This window comes from Peromyscus californicus, unplaced genomic scaffold (assembly GCF_007827085.1).
Source record: "Peromyscus californicus insignis strain IS unplaced genomic scaffold, ASM782708v3 Scaffold_4__1_contigs__length_199733344, whole genome shotgun sequence".
Taxonomy (NCBI): Eukaryota; Metazoa; Chordata; class Mammalia; order Rodentia; family Cricetidae; genus Peromyscus; species Peromyscus californicus.
Genome location: NW_026294562.1, coordinates 23,466,464 through 23,491,739, shown reverse-complemented (window position 1 = coordinate 23,491,739; position 25,276 = coordinate 23,466,464). Strand labels below are relative to the sequence as shown.

At 42.4% G+C, this 25,276-nt stretch overlaps 1 protein-coding gene and 1 long non-coding RNA gene across 7 annotated transcripts in view; one reads left to right on the top strand and one right to left on the bottom strand.

The window, feature by feature from the left end:
- Nucleotides 1-3: 3 nt before the first annotated feature.
- Tbc1d12 (TBC1 domain family member 12) overlaps nucleotides 4-25,276 on the top strand; it is a 105,958-nt gene continuing 80,685 nt past the window's right edge. Inside the window, exons 1-2 of one of the 6 annotated variants that reach the window (XM_052713598.1) lie at nucleotides 4-138; nucleotides 17,669-17,739. Coding sequence is in view for 4 of the 6 variants with exons in the window: in XM_052713597.1 (XP_052569557.1) it covers nucleotides 18,037-18,938 (902 nt within the window). In the remaining 2 variants the exon portion in view is untranslated. Of the gene's footprint in view, nucleotides 139-17,668; nucleotides 17,740-17,771; nucleotides 18,939-25,276 lie in introns of those variants that run through there. The other 5 variants (XM_052713597.1, XM_052713596.1, XM_052713594.1 and 2 more) reach the window with 5 other exon arrangements.
- Nucleotides 25-18,020, bottom strand: LOC128094972 (uncharacterized). The gene is made up of 3 exons (XR_008213122.1): nucleotides 17,925-18,020; nucleotides 11,650-11,801; nucleotides 25-431 (listed from the first exon to the last, which is right to left on the bottom strand). It is a non-coding gene; the product is annotated as an uncharacterized LOC128094972 (long non-coding RNA).

The window sequence follows — 25,276 nt, the reverse complement described above, 5'->3', positions numbered from 1 at the left end:
AACAGGAAGCCGATTCCAGCCCCACACCTTTCTGCCACCGGAAATGGGAGGCGGGACTTCCGTCTTAGGCGGTGGCGCGCGCGCGCGCGCCCCCTGGCGGCTCCGGCTTTGCGCTCAGACGCTCGCAGGCTGCCCCGGGTGAGACTCGCTGCTGAGGCGGGGTGCTGGTGGCCGCGGGCGAGCGGGTGGCCCGGGGTCCTTTGAGGTCCTGGGGAAGACGGAAGGCGAAGGCTTGGCCTTTTCAGTTGCTTGCATCTCGTGGCTCATTCTGTTGCGGGTATTCGCCTTCCCGGGCTTCTGGAGGGCGGAGAGCAGCTTCTTTATTAGAAGCTGGCCTCTCCACAGGCGCGGGGAGTTTGTTCCAAATGAAGAATGACTTCTCACCGCCCTTCTTAGTTTAGGTGGTGGCGCAGGTCTTTAATCCTAGCACTCTGGAGGCAGAGACAGGCGGATCTCTATGAGTTCAAGGGGCCTACACAGTGTAGACCTGTCTAAAGAAAAAGTCTATAGTTTCACTGTGGAATCGTTTTGCTTTGGGTTTAGCCATTATATGAGAAAATACTATATTAGTGAGACTTGCAGAATTAGGATTCTCTTAACCGTTTGATAAAGATACCGTTGTCTGTTTAGTAATTATGACCAAATCGTTAATTCTTACTGGAAGATACAGGCATTGCAAGAATGTTTTTCAAGTACTTGTCTCCCAGACTGTCCTGCATTAAAAAAAAAAAAAAAAGAAAAAGAAAAAGCCGCCGGGCGGTGGTGGCGCATGCCTTTAATCCCAGCACTCTGGAGGCAGAGGCAGACGGATTTCTGTGAGTTCGAGGCCAGCCTGGGCTACAAAGTGAGTTCCAGGATAGGCGCAAAGCTACACAGAGAAACCCTGTCTCGTAAAACCAAAAAAAAAAAAAAAAAAAAAAAAAAAAGGCTGGGTGGTGGTGGCACATGCCTTTAATTCCAGCACTCAGGAGGCAGAGGCAGAGACAGGAGGATTTCTGTGAGTTCGAGGCCAGTCTGGTCTACAGAGCGAGATCCAGGACAGGCACCAAAACTACAGAGAAACCCTGTCTCGAAAAAGAAAAACGAAAAGAAAAAGAAAGAAAGAAAAGAAAAAAAGAAAAACTCTAGGAGGGAGGGGGAACTGAGGTCGGTAAGAAATATGAAAACAATTTAAATAAAAAAAGAAAAACACATAAAGCTGAACTTAAGGCTATTAAGGTGGGTGGGGTGGGTGGAGAGATGTTATTTGACTAATCCCCAGCTCAATACCTCCTGTCTCAGTCTCCCAAGTACTGATTACAGAGTAGAGCCACCGTGCTCGGGCCAAAGCATATCGTTCTGGACCATAACCCTGACACAGTTGGCCTCACAGCCCTGAGCTAGTGAGATAAGCCAGAAGAGGCCTAGAGGACACTGAGGTCACGAACAGTGGCCTTCTTACAGAGCCTGAGAAGAAACTAGTCCTTTCTGCTTTCCCTCCCTTCTACCTCTCTCCTTGCTCTCGCTCTCCTTCCACACCCTGTCTCACTGTTAGATTACTTCATCACACAAATTGAAAACATAAGCCTGTGTTCTTACCAAGCGCCTGAATTCCTGCCAAAACATAAGTTGCTCCCCCTTCTTCGCTTTGCCTTCTAGTTATTCCAAGGATGAGGCATCCCCACTCCTAGTCAGAACTAACTCCATGTTTCTTACCCTTCTCTCAACTATCTTACCCTCTGCCTTTCCCTAATACTTCCTTTCCTGATAGCCTCTTCCCATAGAGCTCTTCACTCTTTATCTTTTTCCTAATGATGTTTTCTCCTTTTAATTACTGTCCTGTCTTTCTCCTTCCAGGAAAATTATCATCCTGTGTCTCCACTTCCTCTTCTCTATTATCATAACCAACTCTGGGCTAGCTTTTTAAATTTTATTTTAGATATTTTATTTTATATGTATGAGCATTATGCCTGCATGTATGTATATACACCACATACCTGGTACAGGAGAGGGTGTCAAAAAATCCCTTAGAACTGGAGTTATGGATGGTTGTGAGCCACCAAGTGGGGTGTGGGGAATGAACCCTGGCCCTATGCAAAAGCAGCAAGTACTCTAGACCATTGGGCCATTTCTCCAGCACCCGCCCCCTCATGGTGGCTTTTTAAGGAACTGCATCTTATTCTTTGCCCATTTTATACTTATGTTTATAATCAAGTAAAATCTTTGGGGTTATCTTTAAACATTTGTTGCCATGCTAACTCTCTCCTGTCTCGAAACCAAGCAGCTTTTGTTTGAAAGCAAATTTTAAAATAGAAGCTTTCATGATTCTTGCTAACTTAATATAAGTAAGCTAAGATGAACTTAATCTAATCGGCCTGTTTGTTTTCCAGACAGGGTTTCTCTTATGTAGCCTTGGCCATCCTGGACCAGGCTGGCTTCAAACTCAGAGACTGCCTCCTGAGTGCTGGGATTAAAGGTGTGTGCCACCACCGCTTGGCCTCTAATCAGCTTCTTGATCCTGTCCACTCCAGCTTGTCACCCATTCAGCTAACGCAATGTTAAGCCTAGATTGTACTTGATGTCCTCTTGGCTCCCTCTGAGCTTTTCTGGATACAGGCTGATAGGGATCAATGGACTACATTAACAGTGTTGCAGGAGCTGTACTAGATTCCTTGAGTCCTTTGGGGAGGCATCTGATCCTCCTGTGACATTCCCCTGAAGCTGGTCATAGGAAGGTAACCAAGAAGCTCCACAGTGTGGTTTTCTCCCAAGTGCACACAGTGTTTTCCTCTTTAGCCTCACTGGATCTCTTGGCTACTTTTGCTGCTATTTTCTCTTCTGTCTTCTTTCTCCCCGCCTCCTCCCTTCTCTGCATAAGAGGGCTCCCTTGCCTCTCCCAGCTGCCTCTTCCCCAGGTTCTTCTATTCCTTCTCTCTCAAGCCTCTTCAATGAAGGAGATGTTCATTGATAGGAATAGTGCAATGCAACGAAGCAGCACTATTCATAATAACCAAGTTATAGAATCAGCCCAGCTAATCATCATCGAATAAATGGATAAAGAAACTGTAGCTGAGCCTGGTGGTGGTGGCACATGTCTTTAATCCCAACACTGGGGAGGTAGAAGAAGCAGGAGGATCTCTGTGAGTTCCAGGCTGGTCAACAGAGCAAGTTCCAGAGCAGCCAGGGCTACACAGAGAAACCCTGTCTCAGAAATAAATAAATAAATAAATAAATAAATAAATAAATAAATAAATAAATAAATAAAATTTTTAAAATAAATTATTTTTTCCCTTAAGGAGTGAAATTATGTCATTTGCAGTAAAATGGTTGGATCTGGAGATCGTCGTATTAAAATAAGTTATGCTCAAAAAATACCACCTTACTCACATATTTGGAATCTAGATTTATTTATTTATTTATTTATTTTGAGACAGGGTTTCTCTGTGTAACAGCCCTGGCTGTCCTGGAACTCACTCTGAAGACCAGGCTAACCTCGAACTCACAGAGATCTGCCTGTCTCTACCTTCAGAGTGCTGGGATTAAAGGTGTGAGCCAGTAGTGCCTGGCCAGCATCTAGATTTTTAAGGCATTAAGGTAGAATTAAGATGAATTGGGAGGGAGGAGCAAGTGGAAGGGATGAAAAGATGAGAGGAGTAAAACTGAAGTGTGCTGTATTCATTTTACGAAATACCACGATGAATTGATCATTTTGTGCAAATCACATACCTTAATAAACTGAAAAGATAGAACTTCCAGCAGCCACCAAGGGTGTCAGAAACAAGAAACCAAATATCCCCTCAGTGACGCTAGTTGCAGACTTCTGGCCTCTGAAACTATGAGAGAATGAATTTCTATTGCTTTAAGTCACCAAGTCTGAGGTAATTGGTTATAGCAGCCAATTACTAATACACAATACACTAATATTTATGCCAATGTCCTCCTTGGAGATAGGACAACACTTCCTCATGTAAAGGTTCACAAAATGGTTGAGCTCTACCTATAAAGACAGCCCACTCACAATCACACAACCAGGGTCCTTCTCTTTCCTGTCTCACTTCTAAACCCTATAATCAGTGGCTCCTGGACTTTACCTTCAAAAATAAATGATTTACATCCAGATGCTTATGCATTAGTTCCTTAGGGCTACCATAACAAAATACCATACTAGATAACTTCTCAGAAATGTATTCTCTCAAGGTTATCAAAGCAACAAGTCTAAAATGAAGGCATTGGCATAGTTGGTTCTTTTTAGGGTCCTCTGTTCTCATTACTGGTGACAGTTGGCAATCCTTGGCAGCCTTTGGCTTGAAGACACCCCAGTCTCTGCCTCCATCTTTATTTAGTATTTGCCTTTGTCTCTGTGTCTTCACATGGCTATCTTCTCTGATGACACTGGATTAAGGGCACAACCTAATGACCTCAAATTAAATTGATTATATCTGCAAAAGCCCGATTTCTAAGAAAGGTTGTATTCCTATGTACAGCCACTTAGAATTGTTAACATATGTTATCTGTTATCATTCTCTTATCTGCAGAGGCTGTGTTCCAAAACTGGAAACCAAAGATATTATTGAGTCCTAGGTACTGTTTTCCCTATGAAAACATAAAGATTATCAGTTGGGCACACAAGGAAATAGCACAATAACTAATAATATATTAGAACAAGTATAACAATATACTGTTGTAAAAGTTATACAAGTAACTCTGAAGTGAGAGGGAAAAGTGCAGATAACATAAACTACTGTGTCTTCTCTGTGAGAGGAAGTACATGTGATGCTATAACTAAAACCATTTTTACCATTTCTCATCTGAACACCTTGCAAACTGACCATTCTCACCTCCCACCTTGCTGTCACCCCTACACCCTCCACTTTCCCCACAGATCTCTCTCACACATTCATGTCTGTTTCTTTTGTGATCTAACAAGATTACCCAGGGCCATCTGTGTGCCAGAGAGTTTGGAGCTATCTGTTGGAGCCTGGTGAGCTCAGCAGAGGCTACTCAGGTAAAGACAATGATCCAGCCTCTCCCAGAATCTTTCAAGAGTCATTAGCTCTGAAGTAAAAGGTAGGGCTCTCCAACCCTCCCCTTCCTTGACTGATTGTTGATAGGGCTGGTCCTGGGGCAGGTCCTTACAACTAATGTGAGTTAATGAATACATATTAAGTCATGACATTTGGACTCAGAGTCAAACCTAAGACGCTTCCACTTATTTAAGCACTTAATGTTTCCAAACTAAGTGTAACTTATTTTCTCTTATTGTCAATAATCTTATGAGATAAATATTAGCTCCACTGAATTGATACAGATATATAGATATAGGTATATAGCCCTGGTTACCATTGAATTTCATGACAATTTTTCTTCCTAGCCTCTCAGGTGCTGGGATTACAGGCAGGAGTCACCATCATAGCACAATAGTTAATTTTTATTTAAGAATCAGGGCATTAGGTATTACATTGAATTACAAATTCAGCTGGGAAATGTAACAATGTGCCAGTCAGTCCCCTTAGAGAGAGTAGTTTTTCAGCCAACAGGATCAAATACCTAAGGTTCCTTTTTCAGTCTACAGTAATGTAGACAAGGCAAAAATTAAGTTGAGATTTTCCTAGGGTCATGATATGTGTTCTTTCTCCTTTTAGATTTCTGTTGGTAAATGAAACCTCGACATTTCCTCATTCATTGCATACCGCATGGATAGTTCAGAGCCATTCTCTAGTCACTGGTTTTCAAAATCCCTAGGGAAGAGAAAGTAATTACATGCACAAAGACATGAGCAGTTTCTGAGCACCCCTGGGGCAATACGACTTCCTCCACTCTGTGCCAGACTCTGCTAGGAACTGTCTGTGAAAGAATGTCTGTCAAACAAGGATGTATTGTCAGGAAGGCTTTATTCTAAAGTTGCTGACCAGTATAGCTGACCCACAAGTCCCACAGTGCCACCCTGCTTATTCTAATGCATTCTCCACTACACCTATCAACAAACACAAGTCCTTGCTCTGGTTACAAGTAGGAAATGTTGTGCTCACAGGCTTATCCACATGTACTCTGAAGCTCTGCTTGGGTGGAATTTATGCTTTTAATGTTTTCCTTCATTTTCCAAGCTGATGCTCTTAAATGCATTTAAAATCTACTTCAACATATAAATGATACATAGATAAAATACTTATCTGTGAAGTTGATGAAAGATCTGAATGATCCAAAATATCTCTCCAATATGTCAAACAGGAGAAAAAAAAAGACCTACAGCTAAAGAATATCTTTCTTTAATCCACTGAAGAAGGAAAAAGTCTTAGAAGTTAATTTTTAAATTATATTTATTTATTTAACTATTCATTTATTTTGTGGTGTGTGTGTGTGTTTGTGTGTGTGTGTGAGAGAGAGAGAGAGACAGAGACAGAGACAGAGGGACCTGTGGAGTTCTGATGACAACTTGTGGCCATCAGTCTTCTACCGTGTGGATCCCAGAGATTGAATTCAGGTTGCTGAGCTTGGCAGCAAGCGCCTTTGCCCACTGAGCCATCTTGAACCTGTGTAAGACTGTGTAACTACCAGAATAAAAGGGATTTCACAGTCTTTTGAAGAGCCAAAATACAAGAAGTGGGAGGCTGGCGAAATGGCTCAGTGGTTAAGAGCATTTGCTGCTCTTCCAGAGGACCCAGGTTCAGTTCCCAGCACCTACATGGTGGCTCACAACCATCCATAACTTCAGTTCCAGGGGATCTGATACCCTCTTCTGATGGATATGTGGAGATGGGCACCAATCATCCATGTGGTGCACATACATACATGCAGCCAAAACATGCATATACATATAAAATATAAATAAATCTTTAAAATATATATGTAAAGAGGAGGAAGGGAAAGAGGCAATTAAAAGAGACCACAAAACAGTTACACTTTAAAATTTACATAATGATTTAATGTGTCAGTTCTAGTAAGTAAATTATGTATTAAATCATCACTTTAAAATACTAATAGACGTTTATATTTCACACTATGTCTGTGGGATCAGGTTTGAGGAGTGGCTTAGCAGGCTTGTTCTGATTGCAGAGATTGCAATCTAGATCCTATCAAAGCTGTGATCGATTGAAGGCTTCAGTGAGTGGGGCTCAAGGATTAGCTACCATTCTGAGTTTTGTGGCTGTAGTAAAAGGCTTGTTTCTTTGTGACCCTCTCCATTGGACAACTTGAATGTCTTCATGACAGAGCAGCTGACTTCTCCTGAGGTCTTATCTAAGAAAGAAGAAGGGGGGATGCTCATGTTTTTAAGACCCAGCTATGGATGTCATTGTTTTTGCCATTCTATTTATCAGAAGTGAGTCCCTTACTTCACACTCCACTCAGGAGTGAAAGAGCTAAACCTGGATTTTTGAAGGGATATCAGAAATTAAGGATGTTGGGCTAGGTGCAGAGGTCAAATGTCAAGAGTATTTTCCTAGTATATGGTAGGCTCTGAATTTGATTCCTGTCACAACAAAGTAAGATAAAATTGTGGACATTTAAAAAATAACATTTATAAGAGTACGTGTGTGTGTGTGTGTGTGTGTGTGTGTGTGTGTGTGTGTATAAATTTATGTCACCATATGCATATGGAAGTCAGAGGACAACTTGTAGGAATTAGTTCTCTTCTTCTACCACATGGGTCTGTTGTGTTGTATGACAGACTTTTCCTGGAGCAACACACACACACACACACACACACACACACACACACACACACACACACACACACACACCACCAGAAAGGGAGCCCATGACAGACTAAAGTAACAATTATATCAATGTCATCCAATTTGGTGAGCTAATGAGTTTTTTATCGAGGTCACTAGCAGGAGTGGGTGAAAGGATAACAGCTGCAGCACCAGGAAACCCACTGCATCCTGGGTGAGGACTCTGGGAAACGCAGCCCTGGGGTCTCCAAAGCTTGCAGGAAGCTCCAGTCTGAACATCTCTTTCACTTTGCTCCAGTCTCCACTCCGGTACTGTTCACTCCCTGTAGGGGCCTGCAAGATTCCTGCAAGTTTTTATAGCTCTGGGGTTTGTTCCAGACATGTGACCTTTGTTATCTCCTGTTTGCCACCCTAGGCGCTTCCTTCCCTTCTGGAGGAAAGGTTTCACTTTCTGAGGAACATGCCATAGGAAGATCTCAGGGATTGAACTCAGATTGTCAGGTTCGGAGTGCCTTGACTAGCAAAGCCATCTCATCAGCCCCAGACTTATTTTAAACCATCAGAGACAAATTAATGAGTATCAAGACCTAGGTAGGCACTGAATTCAAAGACCTAGTTTTCTATCAGTAAAGAAATAGTAGGTTGGGATTTGGTGAAATTTTTGGTTTGCTTGTCTCTAGTTGGTTGGCTGGTTTTATTTATCAGTTGTTACTTTTGAAAACTTTCAAAGATTTATTTGCATGTGTGTGTACATGTGTGTTTGCTCCTAGAGATCCTAAGAGGTGGGATTTAAATCATGGGCTGAGAGGCTAGAGAGATGACTCATCGGTTAAGAGCACAGGCTGCACTTCCAGATTCAATTCCCAGCAGCCACATGGCAGCTCATGCCTGTCTGTAACTCCAGTTCCGGGAAATCTGACACCCTCACACAGACATACATACAGGCAAAACACCAATGCTCATAAAATAAAAATAAATTATTAAAAACAAATAAATCACGGGCTGATTTTGTACGCCATCTTACTGTGCATTCATAAGACTTAATAGGACCTGTACAGAGATAGTGACTTATTATCCCTAACAGTTAGGTCAGTGTTTAGTACCTAGAAAGAATTAAGAAATATTTACTGGCCTATTGAATTAAACTTACTGATGAATTACGACAAATCCTTAAAATAAGAAAAAAAGCAACCCCATTAATTGTTGTTGATTTCAAGCATTGAGTTTCCTCCAGGTAGTTTTTTTTTTTTTTTTTTTTTTTTTGAGACAGGGTGTCTTTGTAGTCCTGGCTGTCTAGGCACTCATATGTAGATCAGGCTGTCTTTGAACTCACAGAGACCCTCCTGCTGGGATTAAAGGCCTACACCACCATGCCATGCTAGGTGTTTTTGTTTTGTTTTGTTTTTTTTGACATGGTCAGCTCTTTCCTCTAGAATTTAAAGGAGTCATAGATACAGACTGGGGGACCATGGGTCAAACTGTGCCAGCAGAATTTTTTGTCTGTGGCATTTGAAACTGATTTTTAATGTTTTTAAGTGGATTATACACTGTACTCTGTACTTCCCCATGAGCCGTGCTGTTTACTGTTGTCTAATATCCAACAGCTTTATCAGTCTTTAGTGGCCTGTGAGTATGAGAGCCATGCCCCTAGATTTTAAATCTCAAGATTATATTGTTGAATATTAGTCTAGCCCCCTTTTGCTTTCATCCCAAGGAGAGCTGTTTCCTATAGATTTACTTTGTGACTTAGGTTCAAGGTACTATTTAGTGGCCACATTCTCCTGCATGCTACTCTCTTTTTTTCCTCAGTCCCCACATTTTCAATTGTTTATGAAAACAAACAAAAAACAAAACCAAGCCACCAGTGCAAGAGGCTCCCTAGTAGATTAGACCCCCATAGGAATTTATATTATGAAATTATACGTTAAAGGGAATCACCATTTTCTAGTGGATATTTTGCTTGTCTTTTCCTAAGCATTTAAAATGCTACAAGATTACTGTGCTGGCTAGTTATATGTCAACTTTACCAAGCTGGAGTCATTTGGGGAGAAGGAACCCCAGTTAAGAAAATGCCTCCACCAGACCTGCTGTGGGCAGACCTGTGGGGCATGCTCTTTTTTTATTTTTATGTTATTTTCTTTTATTTTGGGGGGCATGTTCTTGATTGATAGTTGAAGTGGGAGGACCCTGCCTCACTGTGGGCAGTGCTGTGGCCTCTGCTTCAGTTCCTGCTTCCAGGTCACTGCCCTGACTTCCCTCAGTGAAGAAGTGAGGTGTGAGAGTTATAAGTTATAAGATGAAATAAACTCAGGGTGGTTTATCACAGCAATAGCAACCCTAACTAAGGCATACCTTTTTAGTCCACACTTCATATGCTTTTCCAAGCTCCCCATTTAACCCACACATTTCCAAATACTTCATAGGGTCATCTGTCACTAAGGCAGACAAGAAGTAGATTGAACCCAGGGCCTTGTAACTTGCTAAGCATACACTGTACCAATGAACTATATCCTCAGCTTAATAGTTAATATTAACTGATTATTTCTGGGTATTGGAACTATAGTTATATTTGTGCTTTTAGGTTTGGTGGGTTGTTTTGTTTAGTATTCTACTGGGTTGAAAAGTGTAATTTTTTTTCCTTTTACTTTATTTAGTTAATTATTTTGAGAGAGGGCTAGAACTTGCTGTATAGATCAGATTACTGGCCTGGAACTCAAGTTCTAGGTCTGTTTCTGCTTCCAGAGTTCAGGGATTAAAGCCATGTGCTACTTCTTTTGGCTTGAAACTGTAGGGTTTTGGTTTTTTTTGTTTTGTTTTTGGAGACAGGATTTCTCTGTGTAGTCCTGGCTGTCCTGGAACTTGCTTTGTAGATCAGGCTGGCCTCTAACTCACAGAGATCTGCGTGCCTCTGCCTCTGCTGAGATTAAAGGTGTACACCTCTACTGCTTGGGCATTAAAGTGTGGTTTTAAAAAGGTGTCATTGAAAGAATAATAGAAATGTGGAATTGGCTCCAGGTCTTATTGTGGGATATTTTGATAGCACTCTGACTCCCAAGACTGCCCCATGAAGTTATACATTGAATCAGGGGGTGGAGCCAGTGACTAGCTGACCAGTATTGGCCATAGAGAAGTCAACAATTTGGATAGAGAAGACACTCTGGAAGGAAAGGGTGGGAACTGGAGTTTGAGCTCTCTTGGTTCTGGGACGAGGGAAGAGATGTGATTCTTTTGGATGTCTCCTGCCAAAAAGCAAGGTCAGCTAGTTGCTACTCAGCCTCTCTGAACTAGCAGGTTTTCACCCCAGCCTTTGACTTCTGAGTCTTATTGATAAATAGCATGGTAGAGACTTAATTTAAACCTACAAAATACAGCTGCAGCAGAGCCAGGGCTACAGGACTCGAAGCCCCACCAGGCCACAAAGGGCTGTGTGTGAGGTGGCAGAAGATAATTAAAATATCAGTAGATTCATGCGCAGCTGCTAAGCCAACAGGAAAACAAGGTCTGACACCAGCTGTTGCAGAAAATAGAAACACTTAACAAACTTCAGATTTCTCATACTGAATTTATGTAAAAACTTTCATTGGATTGTAACAGTGGCAACTATTTCCTACTTTAATTTGTTATATTTTGTTTTTGTTTTGTCTCTGAGAGAAAGTCTCATGTAGCCCAAGCTTGCTAGTAGATGAAGGTGACCTTGAACTTTTGGATCTCCTTCCTCTGCCCCACCTCCTCTGTATTTGGATTACTGACTAGTTTGTACCACCATGCTTGGTTTATGTGGTGCTGGGGAATCAGACCTAGGGCTTTGTACAATCCAGCCAAGCTCTCTAACATCTGAGTTACAAACCCAGCCCCTATCATTATTTTTTGAAGTCTATAATTAAAAGAAATTTTTTTTGAGACAGGGCTTATCTTAGTTAGCGTTTTCATTGCTGTGAAGACACCATGACCATGGCAACTCTTATAAAGAAAACATTTAATTGGGGTGGCTACTTACAGTTTCAGAGGTTCAGTCCATTATCATCATGACGGGGAGCATGGCGTTGTGCTGGCAGATGTGGTGCTGGAGCTGAGAGTGCTACATCTTGCAGGCAACAGGAAGTCAACTCAGATACTGGGCAGTGTCCTGAGCATAGGAAACTTCAAAACCTGCCCCCACAGAGACACACTTCCTCTAAGGCCATACTTATTCCAATAAAGCCACATCTCCTAATACTGCTACTCCCTATTAGATTATGGGAGCCAAATACATTCAGACTATCATGGGGCTTCACCTTGAACCAGGCTGGCCTCAAGTTCACAGAGTAACTTCAAATTTACATTTACTTATGTATGTGCCTGTATGTAAGGTCAGAGAATAACTTGTAGAAGTTGGTACCCTCCTTCTGCTATGTGTGTCTCAGGGACAAAGCTCAGATTGTTAGGCTTGGCAGTAAGGAAAGACCTTCAACAAATGAACCATTTTGTTAGCCCCCCATCTATAGCTTTTAAATATGGCCTTAGAGGTCCTTTTGCTTGCAAATGCAGCTTAATGTCCTGTTGCAATATAAAAATTACTTGCATTACTTCACAATGTGTAGTTATGACATTCATTTAGAACTAACTATACTTCAGAGCATTTATTTTTATTTTTTTACATGCATTGGTATTTTGCCACGAGTGTCAGGTCCCCTAGAACTGGAGCTACAGACAGTTGTGAGCTGCCATGTGGGTGCTGGGAATTGAACCTGGGTCCACTGGAAAAGCAGTCAGTGCCCTTAACCACTGAGCCATCTCCAGCCCCCAGAGCATTTTTTAAAGAGTTAACATTTAATCAATTTAAATTTTTTTGTTTCTGTTTTTTTGAGACAGAGTTTCTTTGTGTAGCTCTGGCAGTCTTGGAACTCTGTAGACCAGGCTGGCCTCGAACTCAGAGAAATCCACCTGCCTCTGCCTCTCAAGAACTGGGGTTAAAGTTGTGTGCCACCACCACCCAGCCTCAATTTAAAATTTTTATAGAGGCTGGAAAGATGACTTAGTCAGTGGTTAAGAGCATTTACTGCTCTTGCAGAAGACCTGGGTTTGGTTTCCAGCACTCACATGTCAGCTCACAACCAGTCACAACTGCAACTCCAGTTCCCAGGGAATTGAGACTTTTCTGATCACAGAGGGATCCTGCAAGCACGTGGTGCATATATATATATATATACACACACACACACTGGCACACATACACATAAAATTAAATTATGTTTTTAAATGTTATGAAAGAAGTATAAGCTGGGCATGGTGATATATACCTAGAATCTATAACCTCAAAACTTGAGAGATGAAGACAAGAGGATTAGGAATTCAAGACCATCCTCAGCTACATATTGAGTTTGAAGTCAGCTAGGGCTGCATGAGACTCTGTCTCAAAAAACAAACAAACAAAAATAATATCAACAAAAAGTATAAAATAAAGAGTGCATTCTTTCTCTTTTCATGGCAAACTGTTTTTACTTTTATAGATACATAATTTTACATATCATTGTAATTATAGCATTTAATTATATATATATATATATATATATATATATATATATATATATATATATATATATATATTTTTTTTTTTACAAGACAGGGTTTCTCTGTGTGGTCCTGGCTGTCCTGAAATTCCCTTTGACTACCTTTGTAAACCAGGCTGGCTTGAACTCAGAGATCTACCTACCTCTGCCTCCTGAATGCTGGAACCAAAGGCATATGCCATCACGCCTGGCACACATCCTTACTTTTATTTAGTATAGATTTGTTAGTAGTTTTCTTTGTATTTTTGCTTTTCTCTCACTTGTCTTTGATATACATAGATTGGCCTGCACTTCTCGTATTGCTGACTATTTGGGTAAATTAGAATTTTTGACTCTAAAGCATTTAGCTATAAGCATCTCTGCACAGCTGTCATCTTTTCTTTGGAATGGTTTCCTTATGACAGAGTCCCAGGGGTAAGATTACAATGCCTTCTAATATGTGGCATGCATCGCTCTACTAAAGGAGCATTGTGTGTTTTTAAAGCATTTCCTCTATCTCTTGGTCTGTGGTTTGTCCCACTGTGGCTTACCAAACAGCAGCTGCTCTGTGATCTTTCTATCTTTCATTTCCCACTCATACCTCATCCTGCTAAGTTAATCTGAAATATTCATCTTTACAATACTTATTATCTTACTATAATCCACAACCGTGATCCCAGTCACCCTTTTTACCAGATGGGGTTTTGCCAGGAATGTATGGAATTTAAATTATTTGCAGAAGTTGGAGATGATTTCAGTAGCAAACCAAATTGCATGGTTTTGCAAGACCATACATTTCTACTACATTACAGAGTTCACTTTTAAATTTTTATATCAAATTTATTATTCATATTTCAATCAATTTCCAAAGGGACATACTGATGATATGGTTATTTAGTCTATTCATCATTGAAGATAGTTATATACTTAATTGGTGTGACCCAGGCATCAGTGTGTGTGTGTGTGTGTGTGTGTGTGTGTGTGTGTGTGTGTGTGTGTTTAATCCTAAGTGTTTCTGATATGTTTCAAAGTTTGAGTAACATTGCTCTAAGGGTGTATGGATGGTATTGGAGGTAATTTAACACTGTAGAAGGTGCCTTATACTTAGATGCTCTTTGGGAATCCAGTATAGCCCGAGAAAGATTAGGAAAAAGTATGAAGAACCCACAAGATGGTTCAGTAGGTAAAAGAAAGCACTACTGGTGTAAACCTGATTACAGACAGACAGACAATAGTAATAATAATAAATAATTTTAAAAAGAAGGGTATAAAGAACTTGAGGCCTCTGTACTCTCCTTGACTACAGGCAGAGCAAAATAATCAATTTATGAGGGACCACATAAAGGATATAATGTATCTTATTAGGAGACTTTTCTTTGTAAAACTGGATAAAATGTTACCAGATAACACAAAATTTTTTTTAAAGTTTATTTATTGTTATTTTGAATCAGTTTTGCTCTGTAACCCAGGCCAGCCTCTATTTCCTGATTCTCCTGTGGAAGCCTCCAGAGAGCTGGGATTGTAGGAGTACCACATCACACTTGTCCTCTTTCTTTTCTTTCTTTCTTTTTCTTTCTTTCTTTCTTTCTTTCTTTCTTTCTTTCTTTCTTTCTTTCTCTCTCTCTCTCTCTCTTTCTTTCTTTCTGTCTCTGTCTCTCTCTTTTTTCTTTCTTCCTTTCTTTCATTAGTGAGTGAAAAGTGCTATCTCATAGCTTTGTCACTCCCAAATAACTTAATGATGATATGCTTATTAATATTCCATTTAACATATCATCTCCAGAAAAACATATATATTCAAAATTTTATACCCTCCCCCCTTTCTTTTTTACAAACTATCTCATACTGTAGCCCCTGCTGGCCTGGAACTCACTATGTAGTCTAACAATCCTCCTGTCTCAGCCTTCCAAATGCTGGGATTACAGTATGAGCTCATTTTAAAATTGGGTTGTCTTTTTAAATATTGAGTTATAAATTTATTTTCTTGAGACAAATTTTGCTAGGTAGCTCATGCTGTCCTCAGATTTGCTATGTATCCCATGTTGGCCTTGAACTTGAGATTCTCTTGCCTCATCCTAGAGAGTTCTGTGATTATAGGTGTATAATCTACCATATTGACTTATTATTTCATATTATTCTGGGTACTGCGCCCATAACAGATATAGGATTCCTATCAGTCTGTATGGCTCATACACATTTCTTTGTTTTCTTCCTTTTGAAAGATCTTTGTATATGTATGTGCAGGTGTCTGTGTGTTCCTATGTATAGGATAAGTATACACTCGTGCCTAGGAAAGCCAGAGGTCAACTTCTGCTGTGGAATAATCCTTTTTGTATACTGTGAATATGTATTACTCTCATTGTCTTAATAAAGAGCTGGCTGGCCAACTGGCCAATAGCTAGGCAGGAAGAGGTTAGGTGGGAGAGCCAAACTAAGAGGATGATGGGAAGAAAAATGGCAGAGTCACGGGAAGTCATGAGCCAGACACAGAGGAAGCAAGAGATGAACATGCTGTGCTGAAAAAAGGTACCACCACTTGACAGAGCATAGATAAGAAATATGGGTTAATTTGCAGGGTGGTGGTGGCACATGCCTTTAATCCCAGCACTCAGGAGACAGAGGCAGGCAGGTCTCTGTGAGTTCAAGGCCAGCCTGGTCTACAGAGCTAGTTCCAGGACAGCTAGGTGTTATTGTTTGTTTTTGCTCTTTTGGAGGGCCCACCACCCAGCTCCCAAATAAATCACACACAGAGGCTTAATTCTTAACTATAAATGCTCGGCCTCAGCTGGGCTTGTTTCTTGTCAGCTTTCCTTAACTTTAAATTATCCCATCTACCTTTTGCCTCTGGGCTTTTCCCATTCTCTTCTGTAAACCTTACTCTTACTCTGTGGCCTGCTGTGTTGCTGGGTAGCTGGCTCCTGGAGTCCTCCTCCTCTGGCTACTTCTTTGATCTTTTCTCCTTCTAGATTTCTCCTTCTATATACTCTTTCTGCCTGCCAGCCCTGCCTATCCTTTTTCCTGCCTCATTATCGGCAATTCAGAGCTTTATTAGGTCATCAGGTGTTTTAGACAGTTATACAGCTTCACAGAGTTAAACAAATGCAACATAAACAAAAGTAACACACCTTAAAATAATATTCCCCAGCTAGGGCTGTTACACAGAGAAACCCTGTCTCAAAAAAAAAAAAAAAAAAAAAAAAAAAAACCAAAAAAAAAAAAAGCAACAACAAAAAAAGAAAGAAAAATGAAAATTAAAAACCTGACAATTTAAGATGTAAGCACTAGTTAGTAACAAGCCTAAGCTATCAACTGAACATTTATAATCAATAATAAGTCTCTGTGTGATTATTTGGGAGCCAGCTGGCGGGACAGAGAAACTCCATCAACAAACTTCAGGTATTATTCCTTCAGAACTGTTCACCTTATTGTTTGAGACATGGTCTCTTAATGAGATCTAAGACTAGCTGTTTTGGCTAGGCTGGTTGCTAGAGGTTCCCAGGGATCTGCCTCTCCAGTGCTGGGATTACAAGGACATTCTACCACACCAGCTTTTTATATGAGTGCTGAGGATAGAGTGAACATCCTCATGCTTGCATGGCAACTTGACCAACTAACTGGGCTGTCTTCCTACCTCTGGAAAGATCTTGATAATAAATGCTTTTGCTGCTTAGGCTTACAGAAAAGCTCATTATAAAAGACACTTGATAGTTCTTAATCTGAATGGTGGGTACATGGGTGCACATTTTATTACTAAACAAGTAGGTTATATTCACTCTTAAAGCTATTCATAAATGTTTGTTTGTCTCTTATTTTTTGTTTTTGTTTTTGTTTTTTTTTGGGGGGGGGGGGACAGGGTTTCTCTGTATAACCATCTAGGCTGTTCTTGAACTCACTATGTAGACCAGGCTGGCCTCTAACTCATGGAGATCAGCCTGTCTCTTGTCTCCCAAGTACTGGGATTAAAGATGTGCACCACCACTGCCCGGTTTATGTATACATTTTATATACAAAACTTTAAAGACTTTACGGTACTGTTTTGCAAAGTACATCATTCCATTTCTATACTTACTTTCAGAGGCATTTGTAGAATGAATGGTCCCTAGTTACTGCTTCATCTTATGACAACAATGTCTATTTAGGTCTTTTACTACAACTTCACTGTCCCTTCTGAAATGCCAACACTATTGGGTTTCTGCCCCACCCTTACCCTCATTCTTCTATGGAGGAAAGGTCACTCAAGATTCACCTTGGTGCTTTACATAAATGGCTCCTCCATCATTGGAGTTTTGGGACTTTCACTGTATGTTAGTTAATTCCAGTGTTTTGCCCAAATCCAGTTTCCAATTTCTTCATGTCAATCTCATAGCTTTGTAATTGCTGGCTGCTCTCCTATCGCTCCTGTGGCTAGTTATTATCTATTTTGTGATTTGCACATTAAATACATTTATTTCCACCAAATGGTCATCATTCTATTTTAATCCATTACCACAGGGTCCTCGCTCAGACTCCATTACATCGCCTTACCCAGGTGACATTACAACCAACGTGTTGATTGTCAGGAGGTAAGTAGAAAGAGTAGGTAAGGGGCTGTCCTGGGGGCAATGAAGACCTGAATGGTTGCAATAGAATTCCTCACTGTTGATAGAGAAGGTAAAAACTGTCAAGATGGAAAGACTTAGGCTAACTTCGTTATTTTGCTCTCACAAACGAATCGCATCAAGTGAGTTTTTGGCAAAGCGTGCAGTACCTGCGCTTCTGCTAAGCATTGCCACCCTGCGAGTGCGCCAACCATCCTCTGCCTTCCAGAGGCAGCTGGCGGATCCCAGATTGTCCTCCGGGTCGCTCTAGCTGCCGTCTCTATGGTTCGGGGACGCGCCGGGTCGCGGCCGGCCCGGGGCCTCTGGTGCGCGTGCGCGATCCTAGCGCGTGCCCGGGCTCCGGCAACTGCCCTAGCTGGCGGGTGGGAGGGGTGGGTCCGGGAACGTTGCGGCGGCCGTGGCCGCGGCCCCTGCGCGCAGGGCAGTCCTCCTCCTCCGCCGCCGCCTCAGATGATGGGTCCCGAGGATGCCGGAGCCTGCTCGGGAAGAAACGCCGAGCTGCTCCCAGTCCCGGGGCCCATGGGTCAGGATGGGAAGACCGTCCTCGCCGCCGGTAGTTTTGGCGGAGGCGCCGTCGCCGCGGAGTCGCCCGGGGAGGCTGGAGAGGAGGAAGCGCCGCGGCAGCTCCTGCAGCGGTATCTCGCGGCGGCCGCGGCCCCGCTGCAGCCCGGGCTCGGCGGGACAGAGGCGGAGGCTGTCCCCGCGGCGTGCCGCTCAAGCATGACCAACGGGGACTCGGGCTTTTTGCTGCGCCAGGACCGTCGCGGCCCGGAGGAGGCGCGTCGCCGCCGATCCTGCGGCCACCCGCGCCTGCTAGATCCCGCCGACGAGGGTGTGGACGGTGCGGGCGGCCCGGACGACTGGGCCGCGCCGCTGGAGGACCCGCTACGGAGCTGCTGTCTGGCGGCCGGGGACACCGATGACCCGGAACCCACAGCCGCCACCTCTGCCGCGAGGCCGGGTGGGAGCGCGGAGCCCAGCCCCGACCTCCCCGACGCCCGCTTCAGCTCTCGGAACACGTTCGAGGTGAGCCGCCGCCAGAGCGTCGGCGACCTCCTGCCCTCGGCGGGGCCGCCCGCACCCCTGCCGGCGGCGGAGCTGGGCCCCGGGGGCACCACGGCTCGAACTCGACGGAGCGGTGGCCTCGCAGATTTCTTCGCCAGGTATCGCACCGGCCGCGCGGGGGGCTTGGGCGGGGCCGGGAGCGAACGCAGAGGGCGGCGGGCGGCTGCCTTCCAGCGGCCAGGCGCATCCGTACTCAGCTTTGATCTGTCACTAGGGAAGGAGAACCGGGTGGCTTTGTGAGCTCCAGGCTAGGAGGCAGTGTTAGTGTTACTCCCTTCCCTGGGAGCGTTGTGCTTCCAAGTCTGACCAACCACCTAATGCCATAAATTCAGTCGCCTCATCTGGAACAGCAGTTAACCACCGCTCTATTAATTTTTTTTAAAAATTGATTACCAGGATTCGGACGGAGTGGGCGGCGGTGTATTCCTACAGGTGTGGTGTAGCAGAAATCTGCGAAGTTCATTTGCGTGGAATCTAAGGCTATTCCATTAGCTTGGGAATTCTTGACTTTTTTTTAAACATTACAGTTATTTTGTGTAGGTGTGTGTGTGTGCGCGCATGTGTGTGTGCACATCTATGTGTGAATATATCCTCTTGTAGAGGTCAGAGAACAACTTTTGGGAGTTCTCCCCTCCCACTTTCTGGATACGGGGAATTCAACTCAAGTTGTCAAGCTTAGTGGAAAGTGGCATTACTCATCTAGCTATTTTACTAGCCTAGTTTGGGAATTCTTGAAATTAGAAATGATTATTTTTCATAGTATTTGTTTCCGTTGCCTAAAGCATTCCGAATCGGAAGTACAATACTAAGGAAAGATGAGGCAGGAGGATAGCCAGGAGTTCGAGGCCAGCCTGGGCTATACAACTACTAGTAAATCAACCAGGGTTACATACCAAGATCTTGTCTTTAAACAAAACCGGCAGGCAGTATAGTGCTTGGAATTAGAACCCAGCCTTTTAGCCCAAATTATTATTGCACTCTAGGAAATTAGGAAATCCCTTTTCTGCTTATCTCAGACAAGCTTCAATCACTTTTCATCAATGTCCACCATCCCATTGTTTTGTTTTGTTTTGTTTTGTTTTCCCGGAGCTGAGGACCGAACTCAGGGCCTTGCGCTGAACGTGTAGTTTTGGTTCCTGTCCTGGATCTCGCTCTGTAGACCGGGCTGGCCTCGAACTCACAGAGATCCGCCTGGCTCTGCTGGGATTAAAGGCGTGCACCACCACTGCCAGGCCACCATTGTTAATTGAACCCAGGGCCTTGCACATACTAGGCAAGTAGCCCATCTATGGAGTTACATCCTCAGCAACTTCTGGTGGAATGTGTGTGTGTGTGTGTGTGTGTGTGTGTGTGTGTGTGTGTGTGTGTGTGGTTTGACTCACTTTCATGTGAGTTTTTATGCTTGAGAGCATGTATTTTGTGGGCATGGTTTGCTAGAACACTGTAATTATCTGGAAAGATGTCAGTCTCCCTTACCCCTCATAAGAAGGCTGCTATGTAGTTGAGATTGACCTTAAACACCCTCCCATCCCCCTACCCTGCCTCAGTTGGGATTTTCCTGCCTCAGCCCCTCTCCATCGCTGGGGTAACTAATTTTCAGTGGGGTTTTATCTGTGATTTGACACCTTGAAATTAAATTATTGTGATGGACTTTGCAGATTCCAGAGCGAGGCTTTGCTGGCTTAATTGTGCTAGGGAAGTTATGGTGGAAATCTTTGTGCATATTCCTGAAAAGCAAGTGTCTTATGAGGTAGTTTTAGACTTGTGGGTTTTGGTGGTTGTTGGTTTTTACCTCTAGGCAAATAATATGTCTCCACCATGTAAAAATCTTACCTTTTTCAGTTTTCTCTGTTTTCATTCCCTTTTCAGAGATCTTAAGTATAACCTGAAGTGAAAGAAACACTTTTTTTTTTTTTTTTTTTTAAATACAGCCTCATTGTAGCCCAGGCTTGCCTTGACTTGCCTGTGTAGCTGACCAAGGTTGACCTGGAACTTCGCTCTAGGATTAGAGGCTTGTGTCACTAAGTCTGGTTTGTATGGTGCTGGAATCAAATCCAGGGCCTCATGCACACAAGGCCAGCCCTTTTACCCGTTGAACCCTAGTTCCAGCCCTCCTTCCTGTATTAGGAAGTTACACAGTTAGTGTGCCTACTTGTACTCAGTGAGAGACATTTTATATTGCACTTGGCATTTCTTACATCTCTCTATTTTAGTGTCTCCTACTTTTCCTGCTTGTACAAATTTACAAATACAAAATTTCTTAAATCAAGAATGGACATCCTAATTTTATATTCCATCACAGTACTGAGTATATAGTAATGAGATCTATAATTATGCCTGTATTTTCAAAAATATATTTATATTGTTGTTCTTCTTCTAAAAATCTAGTTGGTATTTTTCTTCATTTTTGGAGATGGATATCAGTCTAGCCCAGGTTGGCCTAGAACTCACTATGTGGCTCACACAGGTCTCAAACTTTTGATCTTCCTGCCTCTGACTCTTAAGTGCTGGGATTACAGGTATGAACTACATGTAAAAATATATTTAAATCTTGTAGTGACAGTGTTATACAAGGTCACAGGATGACTTAAATATATGTGTATTTGATACCTTGTAGCATTGTACTGAACTATATCTATCCTGGTCAAGTTTTGAGGTCAGGTGTCAGGTGGCTTTAGACCTGAATGGACTTTGGAGATCACCAATCCAACCAGTATACCCTGAGTGCTTGCTTGGTGCAAAGCATTGAGAATAGCTGTGATTTAGACTATCGTCTCTGACCTGGCTAGTAGAGGTTAAGTTGGAAAACAGATACATAGAGCTGTACTGCAATTTGTGAGCAATAATAGGACAAATCTTATTAGCTGCAGGCAGAAATTTTTGTCGAATTTTAAACTTTCTTTAACCTTTCATCTAGCTAGATTTTTTTTATATGACTATGTTGTTCATATGTATCAGAGAACTGGATTTTTTTTTCTGGTGTGTATGTATGTTTGTGGTATGCATGTTTGTGGCTTTCTGTGTTCACATTTGTGTAGATTGTCTTCCTCAATCACTCTTCACCTTAATGTATTGAAGCAGGGTCTCTTGTTGAACCCAGAGTTCACTCATATGGCTAGTCTGATTAGCTAGCTTGAACTGAGGATTCCCTATCTGAGCTTCCCAATTGTTGGGATTACAGGCAGGCCACCACACCTACCAGCCTTTATGTGTCTTCCAGGGATCTGAACTCATGTCCTCACACTCCATGGGAAGTGCTTTCCTGGCTGAGCCACCTTCCTGTCCCAAAGAACTAGATTTAAATTTTAAAAAACACCCCCCCAAAAAATAGGCACTTGAAACCTAGTTTCTTTCTTTCTTTTTTTTTTTTTAATTTTTGAAGTTTTTTTGTTAATTGAGTGAGTGAGTGAAGGTACATGTGAATGTATGCTTGCCAAGATACATGTCAAGGTTCTAGACATCATGGCTTCCTTTACATGTCATTCTTTGAATAGAGTAGAGTGAGAGGAACATTTTTCCCCCTTGGTATTTAGCCAAAACCTTAGCTGCATTTTGGACATCTTAAAGGCAGGGACTATGACATTCATCTCTGAGTGTGCAGTATCTAACAATGGTGTGAATAATGCCATTCAAATTGGGTTAAATTGGCTGCTTTCATGTCTCCTCTTCTTTACTATTTTCTAAAGAGTGTAATTTTGAACAAATCCTCAATCCTCAGGTAAAATAATCAGCCAATACCCGTTTTTCCAGCCACTCCAGATTGTTATTACTATTACTATATTACTATTATTATTATTATTGTCTATGTACAGTTGTCAACTGAAGTCCCTGCTGAGTGTTAACCTTTGGGATCAGCTTGCCCTTGGATTTTTTTTTTTTTTTTTCTGAGACAGGATTTCTCTGTGTAACAGCTCTGGCTGTCCTGGAACTAGCTTTGTCGATCAGGTTGGCCTCAAACTCACAGAGATCCTTTTGCCTCTGCCTCCCAAGTGCCGGAATTAAAGGCATGCGCCACCGCCACCGCCACACTACCACCACCACCACCTGGCCTTTAAATGGATGCTTATTCTTCAGAGTACCTTGCTCCTACTTCACTCTCTAGATGAAGAAGCTCACTATTTAAAGAAGGCGGCTCAGCTAGCTAGTGGGGACAGGTTAGAAATTGGGGTTCTTCATTGCCTGTCTCCCTTGACATTGAGCTGCTGTGTTTATGTTTCGACAGCGTTCTTCCCACCTCTTCATCCTCTTTGTTTCGTTCCCTTACTTCTTTTTCTCTTAACTTGACAAAAGTCTGAAACAAACACTTATAAAAAGGAATTTCATGGTGGGCTATGCCAGTTTTCCCAGCACTCAGGAAACTGAGGATTGCTGTGAATTAGATGCTAATTTGATACAGAGTAAGACCTTGTCTCAAAAAAGGCAAAAAGAGCTTCCTCCTTGTTTTAATGCAATGGTGGGAAGGATTTTATGGCAATCTGTGTATTCCTACAGTGTTCTATTCAGTTAGGATGCATTGCTGATAGGAGCGTCAGTGACCAGAGAAGAAATTCTTGAAGATATATCGGACCTTGTGTAGTAGACTGCTCTCCTTTTGAAGAGTCTCAGTGGCCATCCCTTGCTTTCTGTCCTTTGTTGTCGGGTCAGTTCTTTTGTGGTCATCACTGGGAGTCTGCTTTACCTTTGCATTGGCATTTGTCTGCGTGTGGTGACTGTTGTAAGAGTCCCAGAGATAACCATCCTCAGATCATCGATCCTCTCCTGTTGTGTAAAAATTGAACTATATAGGAACCACTACTACTCTGTGTTCACCAAGTCAGCAATGAGGAGTGGAAACTTTTTATTTTACTTTTAAAATAAAAAATTAATTAATTTTGATCCAGGGTCTTAGGCTGCCTTTGAACTTGCTGTGTAGATGAGGAGGATGACCTCAAACTTTTTGGTCCCCTTACTTCCATCTCCTAAATTGCTATATTCCACCAGGTCCAGCTTGTTTGTTTGTTCTTTCTTGTCTGTCTGTCTGTCTGTCTATCAGTCACATGGTCTTACTCTGTAGTCCATAATGTCCTAGAACTCAGTATATAGCCAAGGCTGGCTTTGAACTCAGGCAATCCTCCTGCTTCGGCATCTCTAGTTACTGAGATTATAGACATGAGCCACCATGTCAGCACATCTCAAAGGCGTAAAAGTGTCTTGTTCTTTCAGCTAGGCTTTTTTCTTCAAAGATCTCAAGAATCTGTACCCCACCCTTCTCCACTTTTTCTTTTTTCATGTTTTTCTTTTTAGATTTATTTTGTTTTATGTATATGAATGTTTGGTCTGCATAGAAGTATGTGTACCACATGAGTGTATGATACCTGTGGAAGTCAGAAGTCAGACGTGGCTAATCTCATGGAACTGGAGTTAAAGATAGTCGTGGGTCCATCATGTGAGTTCTGGGAACTGAACCTGAGTCCTCTGTAAGACCTTTTGGAGCTGGAGAGATAGTTCAGTGGTTAAGAGCACTGGTTGACCCTTCAGAGGACCAGGTTCAGTATTTTTAGCATCCACATGGTGGCTCACAACTATCTCTAACTCTAGTTTCAGGGGATCCAACAATCTCTGGCCTTTGCAGACACCAAGCATGAATATGGTTGATGAACATGGTGCGCATGCATGCATGCAGGCCTAACACTTATGTACATAAAATAAAAAAACAAAAACCAAACCATCAAGTGTAGCTGGAGTTTTCCTGCCTGGCCCACAGTCAGGATAAATCTCTCTCACCTGCCAGTCCCACAGCCGCTCAGACCCGACCAAGTAAACACAGAGACTTATACTGGTTACAAACTGTATGGCCGTGGCAGGCTTCTTGCTAACTGTTCTTACAGCTTAAATTAATCCATTTCCATTACTCTATACGTTGCCACATGGCTCGTGGCTTACCGGCATCTTCACATACTGTTTGTCATCATGGCGGCTGGCAGTGTCTCTCTGACTCAGCCTTCCACTTCCCAGCTTTATTCTCCTCCTTGTCCGGCCTACACTTCCTGCCTAGCCAATGGCCAATCAGTGTTTTATTTATTGACTAATTAGCAACACATTTGCCATACAGAACATCCCACAGCAATCAAGTATTCTTACCTCGTCTACAGAGTGAGTTCCAAGATAGGCTCCAAAGCTATACAGAGAAACCTTGTCTCCATAAACCACCCCCCCCAATAATAATAATAAAAAAATCGAGTAACAAGCCGGGCGGTGGTGGCGCACGCCTTTAATCCCAGCACTCGGGAGGCAGAGCCAGGCGGATCTCTGTGAGTTCGAGGCCAGCCTGGTCTCCAAAGCGAGTTCCAGGAAAGGCGCAAAGCTACACAGAGAAACCCTGTCTCGAAAAACCAAAAAAAAAAAAAAAAAAAAAAAAAAAAAAAAAAATCGAGTAACTAAATTAATTTTTGTGGGT